General features: G+C 41.7%; 1 protein-coding gene across 3 annotated transcripts in view; it reads left to right on the top strand.

Annotated features, from left to right (window-relative positions):
• Window positions 1–27,242, top strand: part of zmp:0000001236 (mastermind-like protein 2) — a 352,226-nt gene that overhangs the window by 263,595 nt on the left and 61,389 nt on the right. For all 3 annotated transcript variants that reach the window (XM_059964654.1, XM_059964657.1, XM_059964656.1), the window contains exon 2: window positions 9,739–11,193. In XM_059964654.1, coding sequence (XP_059820637.1) covers window positions 9,739–11,193 — 1,455 coding nt within the window. The remainder of the gene's footprint in view (window positions 1–9,738; window positions 11,194–27,242) is intronic.

Below are 27,242 nucleotides of genomic sequence, written 5' to 3'. Positions count from 1 at the left end.
GCAAGGAGGAAATCACCGAACTTCTGATTTAGTGACAATGTAGTGTGTTCTGCTGACATTGCTCGGAATGCATTCTTTAGACTGGACAAACCTTCCCACCAAGCCATTTGTAGCTGGGTGGTACAGTGCAGATGTAATATGTCTTATTCCGCTCATTTTCAGGAATGACTGAAACTGTTCAGCAACAAACTGTGGTCCATTGTCACGGACTGAGTGTTCTGGAACGTAATGCAAAGGCTATGGGGCGTTCACTTCCATCACTCATAACATGTGACATGATTGCACCTAGACCATAAGGCGAGATATCACAGGCAAGCTTCACTGGGCAATGTGAATTACAATGTGTGAGTGCGGTGTCTGATGTCACCATTTCCTTTGCCTTTAGAAAAGCCACCTCACACTGCTTTGCCCATTGGCATTCCTTCCCGATGGGTATTATTGAGTTCAAGGGGTGGAGCACAGTAGCCAGGTTTGGCAGAAACCTGTAATAGTAATTGACAGTTCCGTCGAGGTCCACAACTGTGACACATCCTTTGGCCTTGGGGCATCCATCACTGTTTGAACTTTCTCAGCGCACTTGTGTGTCAATGGTGTGACCAAAGTAAGTGAAGCTTGGTTTAAAGAACTCACACAAGTTGTGGCATGCTCTGAGCCTATAATCTTCTAATCTTTTTAACACTGCCTGGAGATTTTTGGAGATGTTCCCTGCCATTCTTGCTGGTAACAATGATGTCATCTAGGCAACACTGAGAGCCTGGACAGCCTTGCAGCTTCCTGTTTATGATGGTGCTGTAAAGCACAGCAATGACTTGCTGACAGCAAAAACAACTATTACTCTATTAATCGCACTTTTTCTCAAAAACGACCACTGCAACCAATGGCCTGTAACTTCCCTTTCGGAGTTGAGCCTTTGAACCAGATTTGCGGCCTGACGTTTTTGTGGCATGAATTGAAATCAGGGTGGCTGTGGTGTGAATCGAGGCAGCGAGGCTTGGTCCCGAGAGAGGGGAATAAGCTAATGTTTGGCTGCTGGAGCGGACTTGGAGGCGGTTTGCAGTGGCGGAATCGAGGCGGCGGGGCCAGGGCAATGTGAGCGAGGAACAAGCGGAGGTTTGGCTGATTTGAGCGAGCCAAATTGGAAAGGTCAGGTACGGGCCAAACCGAGGTGGTGGGTCCCAGGCCCAAGAGTGTATCAAAGCAGCAGGGCCTGGGTTCAAGAGCTGAGATGACCTGCTGTTTGGCCGATTTAAGTGCCGGACCAGATTGATGGTCAGGGTGTCAGGACCGAAGGTGAGGGAGAGGCTGGTGTTCAGCTCACTGCTCTTCTCTGCACTGAACTGAGGCTGTGGCCTGCAACTAACAGACTCCTGGAAAGGCTGTAGTGATGACTGGCTTCATGGTTGTGGACTCACTTTCATAAAGTTCAGTTCTGAATGTTATTTGGTTACTTTTATTGTTTTCATGATTTTTCTTTTGCATGTTGGGTGTTCGACAGTTTTTTTAAAAATGGGTTCTATTGGGTTTCTTTGTTTTGTGGCTCAAGATTGTGTATCGTATACATACTTTGATAATACCTGAACTTTGAACTTTGATCCATAGCTTTCTGGCAGAGTGCAGGTGGAGATGCTTCTCCAAAATTAAGCCAATTGTAGCAATAACATCCTTTGTGAGTGTTTGTTATGAGAAACATTTTGGACTCTTGTTCCATCTGCACCTAGGTAGGCCTCAGCTATGTCCACCTTGCTGAAGTGTTTTCCACCAGAAACGTTTGCAAAGAAGTCCTCTATCCTGGAGCATTGATTTACTTTAAGTACTGGGTTGATGGTGAACTTAAACTCACCACAGATCCTGACAGACCCGTCCTTCTTGGCTACTGCGACCATTAGCGTTACCCATGGACTCCATTCAACCTTGGAAAGAATTCCTTCAACCTTCATGCAATTTAGCTCACTAGCTACCTTATCACAGATTGTATGAGGAATCTGATGGGCTTTGTAAGATTTGGTTGTGGCATTTTTATGTAACACAATTTTACCCTTGATGGATTTGAATTTTCCAGTGCCATCCTAAAAATGCTGTTGTGGCATCATCCAGCACCTTTCTTCATTCATTGTCAATTGACTGTTGCAGGGGATACGGCATGCAAATGGTGGATGGATTTCCAATCAAGTTGTAGTTGTCTCAGCCAATCATGGCACACGATGCTGGCCCTCCTGGTTGCCCAATGTGGCTTGTTGGTTGTTGTATTTTACTGTTACAAATATCATTCCCACAGGAGTTATCTTTTCTCCAGTATAGGTTCTTAGTTGGATATCTGCAGGCTTCAGTTCAGTATCTTTGAAATGCCATTCAAACTCATTTTGTGGAATTACTGAAACAGCTGAGCCAATGTCCAATTCTGTTTAAATTAATTTGATGTTCACTTCTAGTAGAGGCCATATTGCTCGTCTCTTCTTAGTTTTTACATTGTAAACCTCAGGGCTACTCACAGTCTCATCGTTATCAGATCTTTCATCAACAGCATGCACATTAGTGCTCTTTTTGAAAATGCAGCTTGACTTTTTGAATCTTTTTCTCTTCTCTGTGCAGTCCATTTATTTTTGTCTGCCCAACATGCTCTTTGTATGTGTCCTACTTTGTTGCATTTTCTGCAAGTTTTACCTTTAAACTTCCATTGGCCTGGTGTATGTGAACCCCTGCCACAATTTGTTCAGCTAGGCAGGTTTCTGTTTAGACATCACAACTTTGTTGACACTCATTTTCAGTCCAGATTACAATTCAATTGAGTCTCTGGCTGCTGTTTCCATTGATACAGCAATTTCAACTGCTCTTTTAAATATAAGTTGTGATTCAGCTAGGAGCCATTTTTGAATGCTTTCTTGTGAGATTCCACAAACTAAACAATCTCTCGGTACATCATCAAGCCCATCACTAACCTGACACAGCTTGGACAGTTTCTTCAATTGAGTGACATAAGTTGAAGTGGATTCCCCCTTCTTTTTGATTCTGCTTATGAAACCTAAAGCATTCTAATTTCAGTTCTAAATGTCCCTGCATTACATTCATGATATCAGCAAAGCTTATTTCAGCTGGTTTGGGTAGAGCAGTCAAACTTCTAAGCAAACTGAATGCTTTTCCACCTGTTACACTCAGCAACACTCTCCCCTATTGAAGCTAGAACGTGCTGCGCTTCAACAGTTATGCAGCCATTGGATTCATTTTAAAACAACTTTATCTCCAGTATTATGTTTTGTAACTCCAGAAGTTAGTCAAAACTGAAAAAAAAACAGGAGATGGGAAATTCTTAGCTTTACTTACCCCTTTTTTTAAAAGGCGCTCACATATGACGTGGTGGTGTAATGACATATGCCTTTCACATACCTCTTACATATAACCCATAATGAATTAGGTAAACAAACAAAGAATGCTTAATCAAACCTTATATTTATAATATCACTCAATTATTACAGAATTTTTAAATACAATACAAGGATGTACATTTTATTTGACTATTTAATGGACTGTGTAAATAACATGCAAACGCAATTAATAATCCTTAAACTGTGTGTGGTTAGGAGGACAATATTTTGATACAAAATGGTATACGTGTGGAAAATACACCCATCAAAAGCATTTAATGTTGTAACAATTATCGCTTTCAAAACTGAGTAAACTTCAGTGGCTAGGGTGGTGAGGGAGGTGGTGGTCCTATAGTATGTTCCAAAGTTGGGAAAGCAGGGAGAGTGGAAGTCTTAAATACACCAGGAAAGATGTAATCAGGGGCATTTATGGATAGTAAACAAGGTAATTTTAAACCATGTTGTTGAGGTGCAAAATCAGGGGCGGGGGGCAGTGAGCCCTGGTGTAATTGATCAATGAGTCACAGCATCATTGAGGATTCACAGGAACAGAATATTCGAGCCTTGAGGAGATTTTCGGTGGGGGCTTTGGATGCTGGAAATACTCCACAGATTGAATCAGGTCAAGTGGGGTGAGAAGCCATTGATGTGAAGCATTTATTATTTGCTCATCAGTCCGACTGCTGAGCATTTCCAGAATGTTGTGTTTTTAGTTCAGATTTGTATCTGTAAATTAGCATTTGATTGTTAAAAATCAAACTGTTTTAAAGGATGAAGATCTATCTTCACCCTCTATTTAATACTTTTACCTTAATATGAATAATTTTCCATGAATCTGAGCTAGTTGAAGAGGTGCTGACAGAGAAGAGGATCAGAATTAACCAGTGGCAATGTTGTATATTTTACCAGTGTTATAGAACTTCTCTTGAACTTCCACTGTCATTCCTTTTAGGCAATATTAACCAGCCTGCATTTCAATATGGTTATTCAAAAATGTTGACCAAAATATCAAACATATTATAAACAGAAAGTAATTCTACAGAGAATAAACAGGAAAAAAGATTTGTAGATGGTGGAAATCCAAGCAACACACATGAAATACTAGAGGAATTCAGCAGGCCAGGCAACATCTATGGAAAAGAGTACAATTTACATTTTGTCCGAGACTATTCATCAGGTCTGGAGAAAAAAAGATGAGAAAGTGGGAGATGGGGCGGGGGAGGAAGAACCACAAGGTGACAGGTGAAACCGGGAGGGGAAGGGGGAGGGGTGAAGTAAAGAGTTGGGAAGTGGATCAGTGAAAGAGATACAGGGCTGGAGAAGGGAGAATCTGATAGGAGAGGACAGAAGGCCATGGAAGAAAGAAAAGTGGGAGGAGCAGCAGAGGGAGGTGATGGGCAGGTAAAGAGATGGCTGAGAGGAGACTCAGAATGGGGAATGGTGAAGTGGGGGGGGGGTTTGGTTTTTGAACATGGGAAAAGTTATAATATTAAAAGTTAAAAGTAATGGGCAAAGCTCAGTCCATAACAGGCAAAGCCCTCCCCATCACTGAGCACGTCTACCCACGAGGAAGCAGCATCTGTCATTAAGGACCCCCATCATCCAGGACATGTTCTCTTTTTGCTGCTGTCATTGCAAATGAGGTACACCAGTCTTGGGTCCTACAACATCAGTTTCAGGCTGTTATTACCTTACAACCATCAGGCGCTGAACCAGCATGGATATCTTCACTCACTTGAACAACCAAACTGATTCCACAACCTACAGACTCACTTCCAAGGACTGTACACCTCATGTTCTCTGTTTTATTTATATATGCATTATGTATTTATTGTGCTGTTTGTCTTGTTTTGTACGTTGTTTGTTTGCCAGTCTTTGTGTGTAGTATTCCATTGTTTCTATTGTAGCTCTTTGTTTTATGTGAATGCCTGCAAGAAAATTAATCTCAAGGTAGTATATGGTGACAATTACGTACTTTGATAATGAATTTACTTTGAACTTTCAGTATTTCCCTTCAAATTAATTTCAAGCAGTGAATTCAACATTGCTAATCTCTGTGCTCCTTCCCTACCAACAACTGTCAAGGAGTGTGTCCAAGGAACCTTCATGTTTCTCGAGTGTTGGAAGCAGACAAGTGCTCACTATGTTGGATTTCTAATAGTTTGCTTTCCAATAGACACTGGGCCAAATTACTGTAATGTGGGTTGTTGGGTCAGGAAGTTGTCAGGTTAGAGGTATTCTGTTTTTCTGAAAAGGACACATCTGAGCAACCTTTCACTTTTCCGGGTAGTCACTGGCCCTGTAGCTGCAGCGGAACAGTTGTGCTGTGAAGCCTTGGTCTGGAGCATGGTGACTTCTGTTCTATCCCATGCACACTCGGCTGTCACAGGCTAGTGTTGTTTCAGAGACTGGTGCTTTTGACAAGGGGAAAAGCTCTTCGTGAGTGAGACAGAGCTGAAATTAATTAACTGCCTTCCAATCCTGGTGAAAGTCTTCATCCTGACTGATTATACAAAGTTCAAAGTAAAATTTATTATCAGAGTGCACACATATCACATATAGACCCCTGAGATTCTTTATCCTATGGGCATACTCAGTAGATCTATAGAACAGTAACTGTAAACGGGATCAATGAAAGAGCAAGAGCATTGAAGACAACAAACTGTGCAAATGCAAACATAATTAAAGAACAATAAGTAACAAGAGCATGAAATAACAAGATAAGGAGCCCTTAAGGAGATCATTGGTTGTGGTAACCTTAAATAGTTGTCCTCTTTTGTTTAGGAGCCTGATGATTGAAGGGTAGTAACTGTCCTTGAACCTGGTGGTGCAGTTATCAAGGCACCTGTACCTCCTCCCTGATGGCTGCAGTGAGAAAAGAGCATGGCCTGAATGGTGAGGAGGAGTTTTGATGATTGATGCTGCTTTTCTATGGCAATGTTTCATGTAGATATGCCCAGTGGTTGGGAGGGTTTTACCCATGATGTATTAGGCCAAATCCACTATCTTTTGTAGGATTTTCTGCTCAAAGACATTGGTGTTCCCATACCAGGCTGTAATGTAGCCAGTTAATGCACTTTCCACTACACGTCTATAGAAGTGCCATATCTATATTCAGATCCTGAGCGGTAATGATTGCCCACCACTACCTTCTGCTTAGTTAGGTTGCATTAGGAATCTTTCCTGAGCTGCAGGAGTACCAAACTGTCTCTATATAGCACACAGTCCAGGTAGCTGGTGTTGTGGCCTCACCAGCTCATGATAATGTAATGAGGTAGCGTTATTGTGAGAGAGGAATAAGAAGTGTATTGGAATGTGTAGTATTCTCTTTCTACCACAGCGGGTGGAAATGGTTGCTAAGTTTTGAACTGTTAGATCACTCTTTAGTCCATCCCACTATCAAGGTGATGAGTTTGCAAGGTCAGTGTGGTAGTTGCTCCTTCTTGTTGAATCTAAGAGTCTGCAACTGATCATTGTGTTCTTTTATCACTTAACACAGGGCATAGCTGAAATTTATAACAGAATGTGCTTGAAATGTCATTAATGCTGCCCTCATTTTACATGCAATCGGTGTGCCTATGTATTAAGTTACTTCTCAGCAATCTGCTGAGCAGACTTTGCGTTCTTTATTACTTTATAATAAACTAGTTCTGCATCAGCATCACGAATCAGAGTGACTATAAGCTCTTCTTTTGTTTCCAGTTATGCAGTTTTCTCTGAGGTGCATTCTCTCTGTACTCGGTCAAGCCTCACAAAGCAGTTGTAATAGATCTTCAGATTGTTTTATCTGGAGTTGTATGGGGCAGAGAGAGCAAAGCCTGCTACAGTAACAGCTACAGTGGGAGAGTTGCTGTTGATACTTGGCCATTCTCTTGTGTAAAAAAAAGAAATAATTCTCTCAACAAAGATGATTACAATGTTTATTTTCAGTAATTAAAATAACTTCCTACGTATTGTAAACCCAGAATGCAGTAGCAAACAATCAGTGTGAAATTAGAAATGTTCAATTTCAAATCCTGCAGATATTTCTTCTTATAATCCACAAGTGTACAGTAATTCTTGTAAACTACTAATAATTGCAAAAAATAGAGAAATAAATATTTGCTTGATTATTGAGGTCTTCGCTTGAATTTGGAGGATATGGTACTGTATATATAATTAATGCTAGGTTATGTTCCCTTGTTGGTATTATTCCTAATAGTTTGTTTACATGACAGAAATAACCGCCTTATAAGTAAGGCAAAAAGAATCAGCCATTTTTCTGCCTGGCTTTTTGTAAACCCAGAGGTAACAATCCAGAAACAGTTCAGTGAAGTGAGCTGTGCAGTTTCAGAGACCTGGAACTGGAAAGAGGGATAAAATTATATGCTGGTCACTTGATAGGGAACAGAAGGAAGTATTTCCCAGCACCCATATCCATTCTTCTGAATGGCAGTCGGAAGCTAGAACAACTAGTAGCACGGGATTAGCAAGACTCTTTAACAGAGGTACACAAGGTATGATATAATATGACAAAATAGACTGAAGTCACGGCAGCATGATTTCCTTGAGGGGAGATCTTGCCTGACAGATCTGTTCGAACTCTTTGTGGAAATACCAGGTAGGATAGATAAAGGAGAGTCAGTGGATGTTGTTTACTTGGATCCTCAGAGGCCTTTGACAAGGTGCCATTCACGAGGCAGCTAAACAAAACGGGAGATGTGTCATTGATGCACCATCAATAACTCTCGGAGACGTGAGTTGAGTTGAGTTAAGGTAGGCTTTTATTGGCTGGAAGAAAGCACAAACAGCAAGCGAGCACCACACAACATCCTGGAGACTGAGGAAGGGGCTGTGCCTCCAATCGCCTTTATACCGGGGTCTGTGGGAGGAGCCACAGGAGCAGTCAGTGGGGGGTGGGGGGGGGCGTGTCCAGGCAGGTATATGTAGTTCACCACAGTCATGGAGCATATATTGACTGGACTCATCACAGCCTGGTATGGAAACACCCATGTCCTCGAACAGAAAATCCTACAAAATGTAGTGGGTGCAGCTCAGTCCATCATGGCTAGAGCCCTCTGCACCATTGAGCACATCTACACAAAGCATTGTCGCAGGAAAGCAGCAGCCATGGTGAGGGACTCCCAACACCCAGGCCATGCTCTCTTCTGCTGCTGCCATCATGCTCCTGAACCAAAGGGGATAACTTCACTCAACTTCCAAATCTTCTCACAAGCCTTATTTTTCAAGGGCTCTTCATCTCATGTTCTTGATATTTATTGTTTATTTATTTATTGTTATTATTATTTCTTTTTTCTCTCCTTTTGTATTTGGACTGTAAGTTGTCTTTTGTAAACTGGTTGTCAGCCCTTTTGATGTAATATCTCATTGATTCTATTATGTTTATTGCATTTATTGAGTAAGCCTGGAAAAAAATGAAGGTCAGGCTGGTAAATGATGACATATATGTTCTTTGATAATAAATTTACTTTGAACTGAGATGCTCTAGGTTGGGTGAGCAGGATTGAGACAAAACCACCACACTTAAAGCATATGGAGAAGGCCTTTCCTTTCCCGCTAGGGTCATCTGGACCAGGCTATTCTCAAAAAGTTCAGTACAGTCAAAAAAAGGTCTTTTGAATTCCTAAGGGTTACTTTTTTAAAATATGACCCTTATAGAAAGTTAATTAAAAAATTAACTTCTAACCAGTAATGCAGCTTGTGTGTGGCCTCTGTCACTGTTGGCTAGTCCACATAACATAACATGAAATTCTTAGGCGACAATGAGTAAGGGACTCTGTTGCTGGTACTACTTAGCTCAACAGTTTGGAAGGGCATTTTACTGATAGCTACAATGCTGAGCAGTGAAGTATGTTGATCAGTCGTTAAGTTGACCTCGTGGACCATAGGGTTTTCATGGCAAGATACGGAAGTAGATTGCCATGGCTTTTCTCTGCGCAGATACTGCTGCTGCCCAGGCTGGGAACCAGCTGGGCTTGAACTCAGGACCATCTGCCTTGAAGTCCAGTGCTGATGCCACTGCACCACCAGCCAGCCTATATCAACCTATCATTCAGCATGTATCCTTAATCAACATACTATTTCCGCTTCAAAACTGGAGTAATCTTTCCCTTAAGATAGGAGCCAATGAAGTGCGGGATGTCTGGCGGGTACAGTATTGGATTTTCTGTCTGTGTTTGCAGGAGGGTGCAGCCATGTTGGTTAAGGTGTTCACCGCAACCACACTCAGCAACTCCTCACATTCCAATGGCCGAGATCCCAATGTGACACGTCAAATTGTGGCATCTGCAGTTTAGGTTTTTATTGTGCTTTTTTTCAGGGAAGGGCATTAAATATTACCACAGCTAAAAAAATGTTTACTGATTTTCTTTCTTTTTAGTTGCAGGGCTCTATCAAGAGAAAGCTGGAAGGAAATGCTTCACCTGTCAGCAACGATAGACCAAATGGCATTTCTGATGGGGCTTTCCAAATGGATATTAAGAGAATAAGAGTGGATGAAGGTAGTCTTACAATTGGTCAAAGTGGACACCAGCTCAGTAATGGACAAGGCCAAACCCTGCAGGGTTCGGTCACAATGGGACCCGGAACTCCAGGAAAAGATGGGAGCTTGATTGGAGCCACCCAAGCCAATGGTGGTGATGCCAGTTCTGGCTTCAGCTTGCCGCTCAATAAGGAGATGAAACAGGAGCCAGTGGAGAGTGTTTCATGCAGTGAGCATTTGAACAACCAAATCTCTAACAACAACATGCTATTTGAATCCAAAGATGATCTAGGAATGCAGTTGCTGGATCCAGATTTGCAAGATTTATTTGATGAATTGACAAACATGTCTGGAGTTCCCCCACTGAGTGACATTGACCTGGACAATATGTTAAACCCCAGCATTAGAAATGAAGAATCATTCAATATTGACATTGGTCAGCAAAACCAGAACAGTACACCAAAGCCGCATTCACAGTTGGATAATCCAACAGTAAAAACTGAATACTCACCTGGTTTTACCCAGGCATCAGTCGGGTCACCCCAAATGCGGCCTCCTTCCACAGGGCCCCCCTATTCCATGGCAAATACAGCCATGTCTGTTCCTTCGCCCATCTCCTCTGCAGCTCAAAGTCAAAACCAGCCACAGCAATCTTTACCTTCTGCACCAAACAGAGGCCTTTCCAACTGGCATGACTTGTCTCATGCACAGCAGCTGAAGAAGATTGCAGACAATCGGCAGCAGCACGCTCTGCTGCAGCACCAGCAGCAAAATCAGGCAGCTAGTTGGCCCCCTGCTCCACAATCAGCCCCTTCGTCGGGCAGTTTTGGCCAGGACAAAATTCCCAGCCCATCCCTCCACCAGCAGCCTTTCAGCTCCCCAAATTCTCTGCTCACTGGGGTGTCCACCAACAGTAGTCAGGCAAAAAGCATGAATAACTGCCTGTACAAGACTCCAACCGCAACGCAGACTGGGCACATGGACATGATAATGCACCAGCAGCAGCAACAGACCCACAGTATAAGTCGCAGCTTAATGAACACCAGTTCTGCATCACCAGACCAACTGTCGTACAGTAACACCAAGCCTTTGTCGCATTTTGATCCGGAGCCAGGACAGATCCCTTCAATTCTGGGCACTCAGGCCAAGCCTTCTGTCCTGCATTATACACAGCAGCAGCAGCCGTCAGCACCGGTACAGCAGCAGCCTGCTCCGCCATCAGGCCACCTGCAAAGTCAAGCAGTCCAGCGGGCGCAGATACCAATTGCAATGCAACAGAAGATGCTGCTGCAGAAGATGCAACAGAGCCAACAGCCTTCAGCACTGCAGTATACTCTGTCCCAACATCGACAGGTATGAGATAGCCTTTTACAACTACCTGCTGTAGTTGTCAGGTAGACCTGACAGTTAAACCTTACATTTTGTTGTCTGTCTTATTTGTGGATCTAGCAACGTGTTTGTCAAATTAGCTGCTGATTGTGGTCAATTTGCCGTGGCTTAAAGACCAGGTCTGCAGTAGTGACTGACAAGAGTAACATCAGAGATGCCTCCATCACAAAATGAATGCATACCCTGTCAATAGTGTATCGCGATCTTACAATACCAGACACAGTGCTGCAACAATTTAAAAGTCATTGATTGGACATTAGTAAAATGGTTCTGTTATTGGAATTGGTTTACTATTGTCACATAGACCAGGATACAGTGAAATGTTTTCTTGCATGCTGTTCAAACATATCAGATCATATCATTACGAGGTGCATTGAGGTGTAACAAGGTTAAAAAAAAGCTGAATTAAATATAAAGTTTTTATTGTATTGAAGATTTTAAGAATTTCTAAACATCCAGTGGTGTTGAAATTTTAATAGGGCCGCATTCCAGTATTTGGAGAATATCTCTATTTGTAAGTAATTGCAGGATATGATGTTTGTGGTTTAGCTTTGAATAACTTGTGGTTTGTAAGTAAACAATGCACAAGTTTGGACTCAGCTGGAGCATTGTGACCAGTTATGGGCATCACAGTTTATGAAGGATGTAAGAGAAAGACATAGAAGAAATTTGCCATAATTATTCTGGAAATGAGGAATTGGTTGATGGGAGCAAATTGAGCTGTTAATCTTCGAACAATGTAAGTAAAGGATAGATTCAAAAGAGTGTTGACAAAGCAGAAAGAAGGGAAGAAGAACTCAAAATTCCTTAGTGAAATTCATTCATTGGCTAAGCTCCAAATTTCCACTGTGCAAATCATTTAAAATTGACAGCTGAGAAAGAGAAGCTGACCCATTAAGATCATCCTGGACAGCTGTCATTGCTAAACAATTAATCTCTCACCAGATCTCTTCACACAGTTCCCACTCACCTCTGCTGCCACATCATCTGAAGTGAAGCTAAAAAAACATAAAGAAATCACAGGTCCAGTGAGGATAAAAATGCTTCATAAAATTGCTTTTCTGACACACTGAGTGAACATTAACGAAGAGTTACCTTTTAATTGTACCTGCATTGTATTTACTCTTTGTTCCTGTCAGGAATCGGCCCAGTTCCCCTTAAAGCCAGCAGAAAGTCACAACCCACCACACTTAGTAATGATGAAGTCAATTGGCTCACACTTCCCTGGAGAGAAGAGTTCTATCATCTATCTTATTCCTCCTCTTACATAATTGAAGGTTATACCTCTAGATCTCTCCCATCTATTTCTTCGTTATAATCCATCAATAAGGACTCTATCTTGGTCCTGAGAAGTCATTTCCCCTAAAGCTGGGGATCCTTCTTTCAGCTTCCTTCTGAAACTTTCCTGAGTCACTCACTGTGTATAATGGCCAGATCTGGGTGTATTACTTAAGAAGTAATCTGAATACTAATATATATAACTTAAGAATTATATGCTTAGATTGATATTGAATTGTTATCTTATAGGAGGCTAATGGAATGTTAATTCAAGTCAGTTCACTTTATTTTCCATGAGGAACTTTGAGCAGTGATAAGGGCAACATCACAGAACTTAAGATACACAACACCACACTACATATAGTTAAACGCAATATAAAATACTCACAATAGATAATAAAAACTAAGAATTAATACATGTGATTTAAAATACAAATACACATAATAAAACTGACTTTTTACTGTCAAAGGTGCTGTGCATACTATATATTTGAATTGGGTGTTGAGGATGCGAATTGAGGAGGGCACTAAACTGGATAAGGCTCTTCTGGTGCCGATGGGCAGGGACCTGTAGCACCATCCGGATGGCATGAGAGTGTAGTGTGTGTGAAGAGTATGTGTAATGTCCTCTACTATTACTTTAGTTTCAGTTACAATTTTTCACATTACCTATAAACCTCAGGATGAGTTTTCTTTCAATGTTTTATCATTCAAATGAAGCTAAGCACAGAAATGGTGGTAAAAGTCTCCCTCTTCCTGAGCAATATGAGGAAATAGAATCCCCATGGCCAATTGTATCTACAGATTGGGGATGAGGTAATAAAGGAAACGTTATCATGCAGGTAGCAAAGAAAGATTGCATTCATAATGTGGAAGATGAATTTGTCAAATACTTTCAAGATTTCTGATTTAAATGCCATTCTGTTGAGGAGCCAGCAAAGGAACAGAGTGGTTAACTATTTTGCATTTGAGGAATTTATGAAGTGTACTAATCATATTGTAATAGAATTTCCTATTAAGCAAAGTAATGTAATTGCATTTATTTCTTTGTCTGAAATGTACAAGACAAGGAATATAAAGAATAATTTGGTATAGAAGATAGTTGAGATATAGTAGATAAAGCAATCATTCAGAGGATGCAAAACAGACATATTGCGTTAAAAGATTAAAATCCAAAAAGTGGTCCAACTGTGGTTAAAGCCAAAGATATTTTTAGATCATAAGAATAAGCTTATAGCATTGCCAAGGAGTCTAGTTATCTCGAACACTGGGAAGTTGCAAGTTAATTTGTCAAATCCCTGAGTATGTAACCTGGTCCCAAAATATCAAAGCAGCTTTTAAGAGGCAAGACAGCCTTCATTAGGGGTGCCAGGAGACTTAGTTTGTCATCTAATACACCCAAAAACTTGTACAAATATACTGGGGAGAGCATTCTGACAGGCTGCATCACCATCTGGTATGGGGGTGGGGTTGGGGCTACTGTACAGGATTAAAAGAAGCTACAGAAATTTGTAAAACTAGTCAGCTCCATCTTGGGTACTAGCCTGCATTGTATCCAAGACTTCAAAGTGTGGTACCTCAGAAAGGCGGCGTCCATTATTAAGGACCACCGTCACCCCTCTTCTCATTGTTTCTGTCAGGAAACAGGCACAGGAGCCTGAAGGCACGCACTCAGCAATTCAGGAACAGCCTCTTACCCTCTGCTATCCAGTTCCTAAATGGACATTGAACCTATGAACACTATCTCACTTGTTATTTTTTTTTTGTTTTTGCACTATTTTTAATTTAACTATTTAATATACACACATATCTAAATACTTACTGTAACTGATCTATGTATTTATTTTTCTAAATTATGTATTGCATTGAACTGCTGCTGCTAAGTTAAATTTCACAACATGTGCTGGTGGTATTAAACCTGATTCTGAGGTCTTTTGGAATTCAGAACGGGGTGACTGGGAAAAATGATAAGAGGAAATAGAATGAGAGTAAATAGAAACAAACAGGAAAAGTGATTGTGAAAGTTTCAATGGACATGTGAAAAGAAAAGCTTAGAGAAAGTAAACACAAGTTCCAAAATTTAGATATGGGAGAAATTCAATGAAAAGAATAAGAAGATGGTAGTGATACTGAAGGATTGCGTATATTTTGGATTTCAGATATAGCGATAATCGTAGTTTTCCTCTTCCAGAATTCCACAAATTAAATGAGTTACATTTTTGCTGAAGGCTATAATTATTTAGCTACTTCAAGGATTAGCAGTTGGGCATAAAGCTTTTACAATCAGTATCAATGATTTATATGAAAAGGGAGGTGCAACGTATTCAGTTGTGCTGATGATCTAAAGATGGAGTAGGGGCAAGGGAGCTGAGAAAAAGGTGCAGAGGGGAGGAAACGTGATACAAACACATTAAATAACAGCACAAGATTGTGGCAAACAGCAGGAAGATCATAATATTTTTGAATGATGACTGCCTGTAAAACATTGTTATTCAGATAAATCTAGTTCATTTATATTTTTCCTAGAACAACACAGAAGGAGGCTATTCAGCCCACCTACTGGATCCATGCTAGCTCCCAGGAGAGTAATCCTATTAGACTCATTCGCCCTTGCTTAGCAGTGTGTCTGCACCTACCTAAATTGCAATTTACAGTAGCCAAGTAACCTACTTTGGGATGTGGGAGGAAATCAGATTTTGTGCCAAAAACCTCTGCAATCACAGAACATGCAAATTCCACCCAGACAACATCAGAGGTCAGGATTGAACTCGAGTCACTGGCGCCACCATTCCAGCCTTGTAGATGAATCACAGAAAGCTAATAGACATAGCTAATAGGCTTCTTCCTATAGATGCTGCCTGGCCTGCTGTGTTCCACCAGCACTTTGTGTGCGTTGCTTGAATTTCCAGCATCTGCGGATTTTCTCCTGTTTGCATTAGCTAATAGGCTGCCTGCAATCAGAAATCATTTAGCGTAAAGAAGAGTAGATATAGGGCCTTCCAGAGGGAACTGTTTAAGGGAGAAACTATCTGAAGATTTATCAGATTGAAAACTGGGAATTGTGCCTGAGGCAGGTAGGTGTGTGGGGAGGTGTCCTGCGGAGGGATTGATTAGACTAGTCCAGGGGTCAGCAACCTTTACCACTGAAAGAGCCACTTGGACCCGTTTCCCACAGAAAAGAAAACACTGGGAGCCGCAAAACCCGTTTGACATTTAAAATGAAATAACACTGCATACAACGTTTTGTTTTGCCTTTATGCTATGTATAAACAAACTATAATGTGTTGCATTTATGAAATTGATGAACTCCTGCAGAGAAAACGAAATTACATTTCTGCATGCAACAAAAACATTTTGAACTCCGAAAAAAAGACGTTGGGTTGAAGGTTACTTTTAAGTAAAATACTCAACGTCTATTTGAGTCCTTCTTGTATTTATGAAAAACGCCAAACTTAAATTTGCCGCCAGCAGCAAACCAAAAATAACGTCAGCCAGCTGTCAACCTGAAAAATAAAAGGACTATTTCACTGAACAATGAAAACATATGAATATACGTAAAATAATAGGCAATTAAAATATTTATCATACTTGTTCAGGTTGACTCACACCTGACAATGCAGTCGTATTCAGTAGGGATGGATCGATGCTTAGGGGAGTGACCGGGAAGGATAATGTGTTTTTTTCCTCTCTGAACTCACAGAAGCGTTTCCCAAACGATGTTTGCATTGCAATGATTGCAGAATGTAAATACTCCGAATTTATCATGTCGTGACCTTGTTTGAACTCTCTCAAATTGGGGAAGTGAGACAATGTGCCTTTCTGTAAATCTCTGGCAAGCAACGTCAACTTGCGCTCGAATGCCAAAACATCCTCCAACATGTGCAGGGCTGTACGTCCTTACCCCGTTGAAGAGCTGTGTTCAGCGTGTTCAGGTGCGCTGTCATGTCTACCATGAAGTGTAGCTTTTCCAGCCACTCTGGCTGTTCCAGCTCAGGAAAGTTGAGCCCTTTGCTGCCCAGGAAAGTTTTCTCTTCTTCCAGACACGCGACAAAGCGTTTCAGCACCTCCCCTCTGGACAGCCAGCGATAAAAACACGTTGTAGCGGTTGCTACACGCAGTCAGTAAACTGCAGTCAAAGATAGCTTTATTCGAACTAAACAGCCTTGCTTTTAAGCCTCCCTCAACCCGCCCCCCATGGGCGCGGATGCTGCAAAAGGCACGTACTCACAAACCCCCGTAGGCTATCTCCCTTAGCCTGAGCGCTGGCTAATTGTGAGCCGGTTCGGATGTGTCAGGAAATGGGTCGCCACAACGTCTTATTTAGATTGTACAAGATCACCATAATCTTCAAATTTAGAATTACATTTCAAAAACTAACAAACTAACATAAAATACATTTTAATTAAATACTGACCATGTAGCGGTGTGCTACACGCAGCGCTAAAATTACGACACGGAGTCGGTAACTGCAGTCGAAGGAAAAAACTTTATTCGAAATCTTCAGCCTCACTTTTAAGCCTCCCTCAACCTGCCCTCCATGGCGCAGAGGCTCCAAAGCTCTGTGCTCGCAAACCCCCGTAGGCTATCTAATAGTGAGTCGGTTCGGATGTGCCAGGAAAAGGGTCGCCACAACCAATTATTTCCCAAAGCAACAGGGAGCCGCAGCACAGACGTAAAAGAGCCACATGTGGCTCCGGAGCCGCGGGTTGCCGACCCCCGGACTAGTCAGACCTTGCCTAGAATTGCAAAGAATGAGAGCTGCTATTGAAGTGTGTGCAGTCCAGGCTATTTCAAGGAAGATCCTTATTACTGTGTTGCTCTTAGAATTTAAGATTACCCTCCCAGAGTTTGATGCTCAGCCACAAGGAACTGTAATGAAAGGGAGAGGTGTAAATATTAGTGTCACAGTATAGTCAGGAGGAGACCTAATGGATTAGGAGATAAGTGAGGGAAAGTCAAATTGATGTAGAAAATAAAGAATTGCATTCAGGGAGAGTAGGTCTGAAGAACCAAATGGAATATTCCTGCTTTTTCTGCCTGGGAATGCCAGTTTTTGTTGTCAAATGCAAATTTACTTCCAAATGCCCAACATCATCATCTAAGTCATTAGATGAGGCATTGAAGGGTAAGTGAGACGTGATCAATCACTGAGAGATGCCAGTAGTGCTATGTCCTAAACCAGGGCTACATTCAACAACATTTCAGCTGCCATACTGAGGCATTTATAATTATGCATTTCAGTCATTCACTGTTATAAGAGCCAGTCTTGAATGAATTACTTACTTACAGTACAGAATCAGGTTTAATATCACTGGCATATGTTGTGAAATCTGTTTTCTTTGCGGCAGAAGTACATTGCAATGCATAATAATAGAGAGAATAAAAACAGTGAGGTAGTGTTCGTGGGTTCAATGTCCATTCAGAAATTAAATGACAGAGGGGAAGAAGCTGTACCTGATTGGTTGAGTGTGCGCCTTCAGGCTCACTTGTGTGAATTTGGTTTCCTCAAACTCCAGGTAGACTAAGTGTTCTAGGTTTCTATTATCCATGATCCTTTTGGATTCTGGAAAAAAATAGGCTAAATTTGTTTGGCAGTAGGCATAATACTGTTTATTTTGCTGCTACGTAATTAGAAATGTACAAACAACTGTTTCCGGGTTGTTCCACATCATTCTAAAAATTCAAACAGCCACTTCCAAGTGTGACTTGTGCTTGTGGCTCTGGTGCAATTTCTCATCAAATGCACATCAAAGTATATCCTTGCCCGTATAAGCAGTCCTTAGAAAGTATAGCCAAGGATATCAGGCCATCATTGTACACATCTTGGATAACTAGGTGTTCATAATACAATGTCAGAGTTAAAACTAGTGATTAACTTTCTACTCTCTGGACATGTCCATACCATAGACAGTCTCTACGTAATACCCTCCTAGACTAGCCACAGCCCTAGTTTGTCTGCTGCTGGTTTGCATTGCATTCCCTAAGACATTACAAGCCTCTGCTCAACTTTCTACTGCATTCATAAAGATACGCTAGGCATGCTTTTAAACATTGCAACTTTCTAATGGTCAAATTCTTTTCACAGTGACAACGAGGGACATCCATCAAATCCCTTGCGCATTGATTGGTGTCAAACTGATAGACCCGTACTTTGTACTTTTATTAAAAACAAAGCTCAGAACTAAACAAGTTTCCATTCCCACAAAACTGCTTTGGATTTATTGAATTAATAAAGATGTTGTGAGGGGCTCACAGGGTTTCTATATCATCTCGTTGATCTCTTTTAGAAGAATCAGAATCAAATTTATTATCACCCAAATTTGTTGTTTTGTGGCAGCAGTACAGTGCGACACATAAAAAATTACTCTCAGTTACAATAAAAAACACATAGATGGTTATTTCTGAACTAGGAATTGCATTAGATTTTGAGTTTGCATGCACTAATCTGTTAGTACTAAGAATGGTATTCAATACTTATCATCTGGAACCCAGGAATTATTGGCAGGAGTACAGATTGATGCAAAGTAGTCAGCAGGTCTACCACAACTGGAGAATAAGTTTGCATTTATCCGATAATATCCTTAAACAATATTATAATACCCTAATTGCACTTTAACCTCCAACAGAGCAGGAAGACCTTTCCCTATCAGTAGCATATCTATCCACCTGGCAATTCTTACTTCTTTCTTAATCTGACCAGTACTCAATTCTCCCATGAGCTGAATACCATAAATGAGACAAGAGCCTTGGGTTGTAATCCATTTTGTCTCCTTTCAAGCCTGATCATCCATAGTGGTTTTGTTCAAATTTGTCCTTTTAACCATTGGGACACATGTGGCTGTACTCTGTTTAAGTATGAGTTTAAATTGAGTTATATATCCTCAGGCCATATGCTTTATCCAGCAGGGTTGGTTAATCAATTAATACCAGCTGTTCAGTTGTTCTGTAAAATTAAAATCTGAGAACTGCATTAGATTCATTGTAGTCTTACACATCAATAATATTAATCCTAATTGTATTACATAACTGGCTAATATTCCCTATGCTAGAAACAAGATCCAAAATGTCTTAATTCCTTGTTGTTGTGTAATGTAAGGAAACAGTCTTAGGGATAGTACCTCAGTGGATAAGTTACTGGACTAATGTCCACAGGCATAGACAGTTGGATCCCACTTTGGTAGCCAGGGAATCCAAATTAATGACTATCTTGAACAAAATGTATCAATAGCAGCACACACAAATTGCTGGAGGAACTCAGCAGATCAGGCAACGTCTATGGAAATGAGTAAACAGTAGACGTTTGGGGCCGAGACCCAGGACTGAGAAGATGCCAGAATAAGAAGTCGGGGGAGGGGAAGAAGGACTAGCGGGAAGGTGATAGGTGAAGCCAGGTGCGTGGTAAAGGTCAAGGGCTGGAGAAGAAGGAATCTGATAGGAGAGGGGCGTGGACAATAGGAGAAAGGGAAGGAGGGAACACGGGGAAGTAACAGGCTGATGAGAAGAAGTGAAGGGTTGGAGTGCAAAGTAGAGGATGGGGTGGCGGGAATTTGTTCTCCGGAAGGAGAAATCGCTGTTCATCCCATCTGGTTGGAGGCTATCCAGATGGAACACAAGGCGTTGCTCTGAGTGTGACCTCATCTTGACACAGGAGGAGGCCATGGGTTGACATGTCGGAACGGGGTTGTGAGTCGGAATTAAAGTGTGAAAGCACTAAATTGTTGTAAAACTCATCTAGCTCTCCAACATACTTTGGGAATGTTTTTAGCCAGGTTGGCCCATATGTGACTCCAAACCTACACCAATATAAAATTGATTAGTGAGGTAGTCAGTTCTGCGTCATTAATGGACAGTCAACAAATGCTTTCTGAGCCAGTTGTCAGAACCACGGATTCGGCAGCGCAGCAGATACGGCAATTGTGCTTGTAAATTTGCATGTGTCAGCTAATTATTATTCAATCGTGATAGTACTTAACTACATACTTGTCGTAGTGCTTGTTAAGATGGGACAGAGCATAGCAATGCTTTGTTGCTGTTTTGCATTTTGCCTTCCCTGAGTTATTGGACTTTCAAATCAACTGACTCTGAAGATGAGCGGTATTCGTTTAATGTTTAAATGTTCTTTTCAGCTGCAGTGTAGGCTTCGTTTCCCTTTTGAGAGTTTTAGTTAACAGCCCTGTTTGGCCTAGAGTTTATTGTTTTATTTTCCCTTTAACAACGTACGTATTAAAGGCTGTGAACTATCGACCTGCTTCATTATCTCTCACTCAGCACTGGGGCCATATTTGAACCTGGTGACACCAGTAATGTTGACAAACCATAAACAAATAAATGAGGAAAAGTGATGGTATCTACAAAAGTCAGTTAGGTGTGTCACTACTGTTTTGTCATTATTTTTCAAACTTCCAACATGCATGTTTTTAATTTAAACACACAAAATGCCACATTGTTCTCTTTATATGCAGTTTTGTAATCACCTCCCACCAATATGCTTCACATACTTGGTGCCAAGCAGATCAGTCAAAGCAAGGGGTTGTTCTCCAAACTAACTGTCTGAGGTGTGAACACAAACACTATCTGAACAATTTCAGCTTGATCATTGCCACACAACCTCTAACTAAACAGATTGGTAAAATAAGTAGTTTTATAGAGGATATTTCTATATGACATTGTGGAGGCTTTTCAGCTCTTCAAGACTTTGCCAACTCCCAGAGCAAATCTCCCGAGTCACATTCCCCTGCTTATCTCCCGGTCAAGCATTCTCTTTCATATGCTGTCAACTCCTCCAAATGTCCCTCCCACCCAGCTACACAAGGGGCAGTTTACAGTGGCGAGTTAACCTTTCAGCCTGCACGTGGTAGGAAACCGTAGTAACCGGGGTTACTCATGAGGTCACAGGAAGAACATGGAAAACCCATACAATGAGCGTCAGAACACAGGATCAGATTTGGGTCAGCGAAGCTGCACAGCAGCAACTATGTCAGCCAAGTCACTATGCCAACCAGACAAATCTGACTCTGTTGCCGTCTGTCAGTCTGGCTGTAGTAGTTCCACTACAATCAAAAACATGGATTAGCAGTTTTATTGACAAGTGATTACAGCTTTTGTAAATAAGGAAAAGTAACAGGCTTACAATACCATAACACTGATACCAAAGAAAATTTTCTTCTGTTTACTTTGACGGAAAACCTTTAAAAGGAGAGTTTTCTGCTTTGCTTTATGGACAATGGATGTAATTGTCCTTGGGGCAAAACAGTTAATACAATTAGTGTTAAAATTTGAAGACGAATCCAAGCTGGAGCAATACTTGAGTGTCACTAGCCCCAACGTAGACAGATGTTGAATGCTTAGGAAGGTGAGTTTCATTGGATTGGCTTATAGATATTGCATATTTTGCGACTTTGTGAGTAAGGGAGCAACATATTTATCAAAGGAGAAAGCGTTCGACTCCATACTGAGCATGCACATGTATAGGTCTGATATAAAAGGTAGCAGAGTGTTGCTGAGGCTGCATTCTGCACAGCTTTTTATTCACACGTTTTACACAGTAGCAGCAAAATGTGACTGATTAACTCCAGAACTCATTTCATTTTAGGATTACCCTGGGTTGAATTTAATCATGTAACAGACTCATAGTTAAAAGTAATACATAAATAATTAATTGCAACAGAGCCGTGTGCCTCAGTGCAGTGGACACTTGGGCTAACCAGCTGTCAGATCTCCAGTTAATAAGAAGCTTAATGTTCAGATTCATTCGGTTCACTGTTACTGTGTCTGAGTAAAATAGGACTTTGGTTAGCTATTGTTTTTGTACACCAGAGTTCCCAAGGAGACACTGGATTGCATTGAGAGCGTGTTTAAAAGGAACGAATGGAGGCAGCCGGTATATTATGCGCACCACAGTTCCCGAGGAGTCATTGGATCGCGCATATTTAGGCACTTGACAAAATCTGATGAAGTGGATTTAAGTTTAAGGGGAGCAGCCATTGTGTGAGTGGGTCAGTGTTAAAGTGGGCAGTCCAGGCTTTGGCTCATCAAGCCTTCGTCGAGGAGAGGCATAGGCCATACGTACATTTTTTTTTGTTATTTGTTTTTTCTTTCTTTCTTTATTATTGCATATCTAAGAGTAGTGGGGTTGCCAGGCAGGATAGTGGAATGCTCCTCTTGGGGGGTGTGGGAAGGCAAGGAGACCTCCAGTGCCTCTGAAGACTCCACCTCCGAGAAGCGCATCCAGCTGCAGCTTGTAACAGACAGTGTTAAGGAGTTGGAGCTGGAACAGGATGCACTTCGGATTGTTTGGAGGTGAGGGGTTGATAGACAGGACACAGGGAGGTAGTTACACCCAAAGTGCAGGACACTGAAACTGTCAGGAGGGGAAAGGGGATAGACAGCCAGTGCAGAGTACCCCTGTACAACAAGTATACTGCTTTGGATAGTGTTGGTTGGTGGGGAGGACTGCAAAATGACCTAACAGTGGAAAGCCTGAGCAGTCAGGGCCCTGGCACTGAGATAGGGGATTCATTAGTTAGGGGTTCTGTGGATGACAAGGGGATTCCCAGATGCTATGTTGACTCCCTTGCGCCAAGGTCAGGGTTAATTGGATCGAGTCCACAGCATTCTTGAGTGGAGATTGAGCAGCCAGAGGCCGTGGTCCACGTCAGTACCAATGGCATGGGTAGGAGGAGTGATGAGGTCCTGCAAAGTGAGTTCACGAAGTTTGGTGCTAAGCTAAAGGACAGGACCTCCAGGGTTGTGATCGCAGATTGCTATCTGTGCCACGTGCTAGAGTGGCCAGCAATAAGAAGATCATACAGTTTAACACAAGGCTAATGAGAAGGTGCAGGAGGGAGGGCTTCAGATTTTGGGTCATTGGGCTCTCTTTCAGGGAAGGTGGGACCTGTACAGAAGGGATGATTTGCACCTGAACTGGTGGGGGACTAATATCCTAGCGGAAGGCCTTCTGTACAAGTCACACCTTCCCTGAAAGAGGGCCCAGTGATCCAAAACCTGAAGCCTTCCCTCCTGCACCTTCTCCCTAGATGCATGTTAAACTGTATGATCTCCTAATTTCACTAGCATACATTCAGGATTTAAGCTGGAGTTACAGGGGGATGGGAACCAGAGCACCAGAAAAGATAGTGGAGTTGTTATTGGGGAAAGTGAATGACATGGCTACATACAGAGTTGGGAATCAAAAGGTTGAGCATGGTGGGACTTATGTTCTGAGCTGTGTATGGTTCAATGCAAGGAGTTCTTAGGAAGGGCATGGATCAACACATGGAATTATGACATTGTAGCCTTCAGTGAGGCTTGGTTGCAGGAGGGGCAGGACTGGCAGCTCAAAGTTCTGGGGTTCTGTCATTTTAGATGTGATCGAGCAGGAGGGATTAAAGGAGGAGGCTTAGTATTACTAGTCAGAGAAAATGTCACAGCAGTGCTCAGACAGGACACACCGGAGAACTTGTCTCGTGAAGTTTTATGGGTAGAACTGAGGAATCAGAAAGGTATGACCACATCATTGGGTTTATACCCCCCACACTCAGCGAGACGTGGACGAGCAAATTTGTGGAGAGATCGCAGATTGTTGCAAGAGACTTAAGGTTGCAATAGCAGGTGATTTTAACTTTCCACATATTGACCGGGACTCTCATACTGTAAAAGAGCTGGATGGGAAAGAGTTTGTCAAATGTGTTCAGAAAAGTTTCCTTAATCAGTACATAGATGTCCCAACTAGCAAGAGTGCGATACTAGATCTCATATTAGGAAATGAGACAGGGCAGGTGACAGACATTTGTGTAGAGGAACACTTTGCTTCTACTGACCATAATGCCAATAGTTTCAAAGTAATTATGGAAAAAATAGGTCTGGTCCTAGGGTTGAAATTCTTATTTCAGAGAAAGTCCAATTTTAATGGTATCTGAAAGGAACAGGCAAGTATGGATTAGGAAATGTTGTTTTCTGGCAAAGGTGTGCTTGGTAAGAGTGTGGCCTTTCAAAGTTGAAATTTTGGGAGTAGAGAGTTTAAATGTTTCTGTCAGAATAAAAGGCAAGGATAGCAGTTTGATGGAACCTTGGTTTTTGAGAGATGTTGAGGTCGTGGTTAAGAAAAGGAAGGAGATACGTAGCTGATATAGTCAGGCAGGAGCAAGTGAGGTGCTTCTGGAGTATGAGAGTTGCCAGAGAACACTTACGAAGGAAATCAGGGGAGCTCAATGAAAGCATGAGGTTGTTCTAGCAGACAAGGTGAAGGAGAATCCTAAGGGCCTCTACAGATATATTAAGACCAAATAGACGGCAAGGGACAAAATTGGTCCTCTGGAAGATCACAGTGGTAATGTGTGCGTGGTGCCGAAAGAGACGCGGGAGATCTAAAATGGATTTTTTGCATCTCTGTTTTCTCGGGAGATGGGCACAGTGCCTATAGATGTGAGGCAAAGCAGCAGCAATGTCATGGACCTTACCTGTGGTTAACATCCTTAGCCACAGGTGAGGAGCTGGAGGATTGAAGGATAGCTAGTGTTGTTCTGTTGCTTAAGAAAGGCCCTAAGAATCAGCCGGGAAATTATAGGCGGTGAGTACTAAGGAACTGGATATATAAATATTCGGATGGGTAGAGACTGATAGTGATAGTTAACATGGATTTGTGCTTGGTAGATTGTGTCTGACTAAACTTAGAGTTTTTCATGGAAGTTATCCCGATGAAGGCGAAGCAGTGGATGTTGTCAACAGGGACTTTCGCAAGGCCCTTGACAAAGTCCTGCATTGGAGTTCGGTCAAGAGGGTTCAATCGCTTGGTACTCAAGATGGGGTTGTAAATTGGATTAGACATTGGCTTTGCGGGAGAAGCCAGAGAGTGTTAGTAGATGTAGTTGCCTCTCTGACTGGAGGCCTGTGACAAGCGGTGTGCTGCAGGGATCGGTGCTGGGTCTGTGGTTGTTTGTCATCTATAGCAACAATAAACTGGATCAGCAGATTTGCAGATGACACCAGGATCGAGGTGGCCAGCAAAGAGGACTATTAAAGCTTGCAGTGGGATCTGGAAGAGCTGGAAAAATGGGTTGAAAAATGGCAGATGGAATTTAATGCAGACAAGTGTGAGATGTTACACTTTTAGAGGACCAACCAGGGTAGGTCTTGGTGACCAGTAGGGCCCTGTGGGGTGCAGTAGAACAGAGGGATCTGGGAATGTGGATCCAAGTAAGTGGTGTCACAGGTAGATACGGACGTAAAGAAAACTTTTGGCACATTGGCCTTCAATAAGTATTGAGTACAGGAATGGGATGTTATGTTGAAATTATGTAAAAGATGTTGGTGAGGACTAATTTGGAATATTGTATACAGTTTTGGTCACCTACCTACAGGAAAGATGTCAATAAGGTTAAAAGAGTACAGAGAAAATTTACAAGGATGTTGCCAGTACTTGAGATCCTGAGTTATAGAGAAAGATTGAATAATTTAAGACTTTATTCCTTAGTATGTAGAAGATTGAAGGGAGATTTGATTGAGGTATACAACGTTATGAGGAGTACAGATAGGGAGAATGCAAGCAGACTTTTTCTGCTGAGTTGAGTGAGAGTACATCTAGAGTCATGGGCCAAAAGTGACAGCTGAAATGTTTAAGGGGAACATAAGGGGAAACTTCTTCACTCAGAGGGTCATGAGTGTTTGGAACAAGCCGCCAGCGCACCGTAGATACGGGTTTGATTTTGAAATTTAAGAGAAATTTGAATAGGTACATTTGGATGGTGCTATGGTCTGGGTGCAGGTCAACGGGACTAGTCAGATTAATAGTTCAGGATGGACTTGATGGGCCAAAATGCCTTTTTCTGTGCTGTAGTGTTCTACATCTCTATTGTGTCTTTATGGATTAATTTTGACCTTTGATAAATTAAGTAAAACTTCAATAATTTGTTATCCTTTTGTTTGGAATTCCTGATAGTTCACCAGCTGGCTCACCTAGTTCTGTTTCTTGCGCTCCCTTTAAACACAACAGACCCTTGTTCAACCCTCCATTTAAGCTCATTCGGACAGGTTCCCATCTTTGGAGCTCATGATGGACCCATCCTTACACTGTTCTTTAATTGTCCTACAGTCCTTGTAAGTTTAGCAGGGCTCTATATACAAACTCCATCTCCATGCTCCTTTTTGTGCTCATCCCAGCCCCATTCTTATCTGCTGCATAAGTGTGAATTGATTGGAAATTCTTTAATGCCACTGGTTAACATCTTAAAAAAAAGTAAATGCAAGTGTGTTGATGGATTAACAAAATCTCCCACCCAGGACTACAAAGTGGTTTACTGTAACACCTGCAAATCTAAGTGCTTGAATTTGACCATAAATTAGGTAAAAGTAAATGTTATACCTTTTTTAAATTTCAGCAACTTATTCTTAAATTTGAGTTGGATTGCTATCAGCAACTTGGATCACGTTCCACTGACGTTATTTTATAGTGCCTCTGTGTAAGCAAATGCTATTCCAAGGAAGGTGATTAAAAATAAAAGTAGAACTGTGCTGCAAATATATAACAGGTGCCTCAGAGTCTTAAAGAGCAACAAGTGGATTAACATTTAAGGGGGAGCTTTGGCAATTACACCTGAAACATTCCCTTGTCTTTTCACATTTGAAATCATCACAGCATAGGACAGGCAGTGATTGTTCAAGCATGAGTGGTTGAACTACTTTCCTTGAAGAAGCAATCTGAGTCTAGTCATAAATCAACAGCGTTCACTTCTTCTACT

This window comes from Hypanus sabinus, chromosome 3, assembly GCF_030144855.1.
Source record: "Hypanus sabinus isolate sHypSab1 chromosome 3, sHypSab1.hap1, whole genome shotgun sequence".
NCBI classification, from domain to species: domain Eukaryota; kingdom Metazoa; phylum Chordata; class Chondrichthyes; order Myliobatiformes; family Dasyatidae; genus Hypanus; species Hypanus sabinus.
Note: the sequence above shows the minus strand (reverse complement) of the source record. Positions and strands in the feature narration are given on the sequence as shown.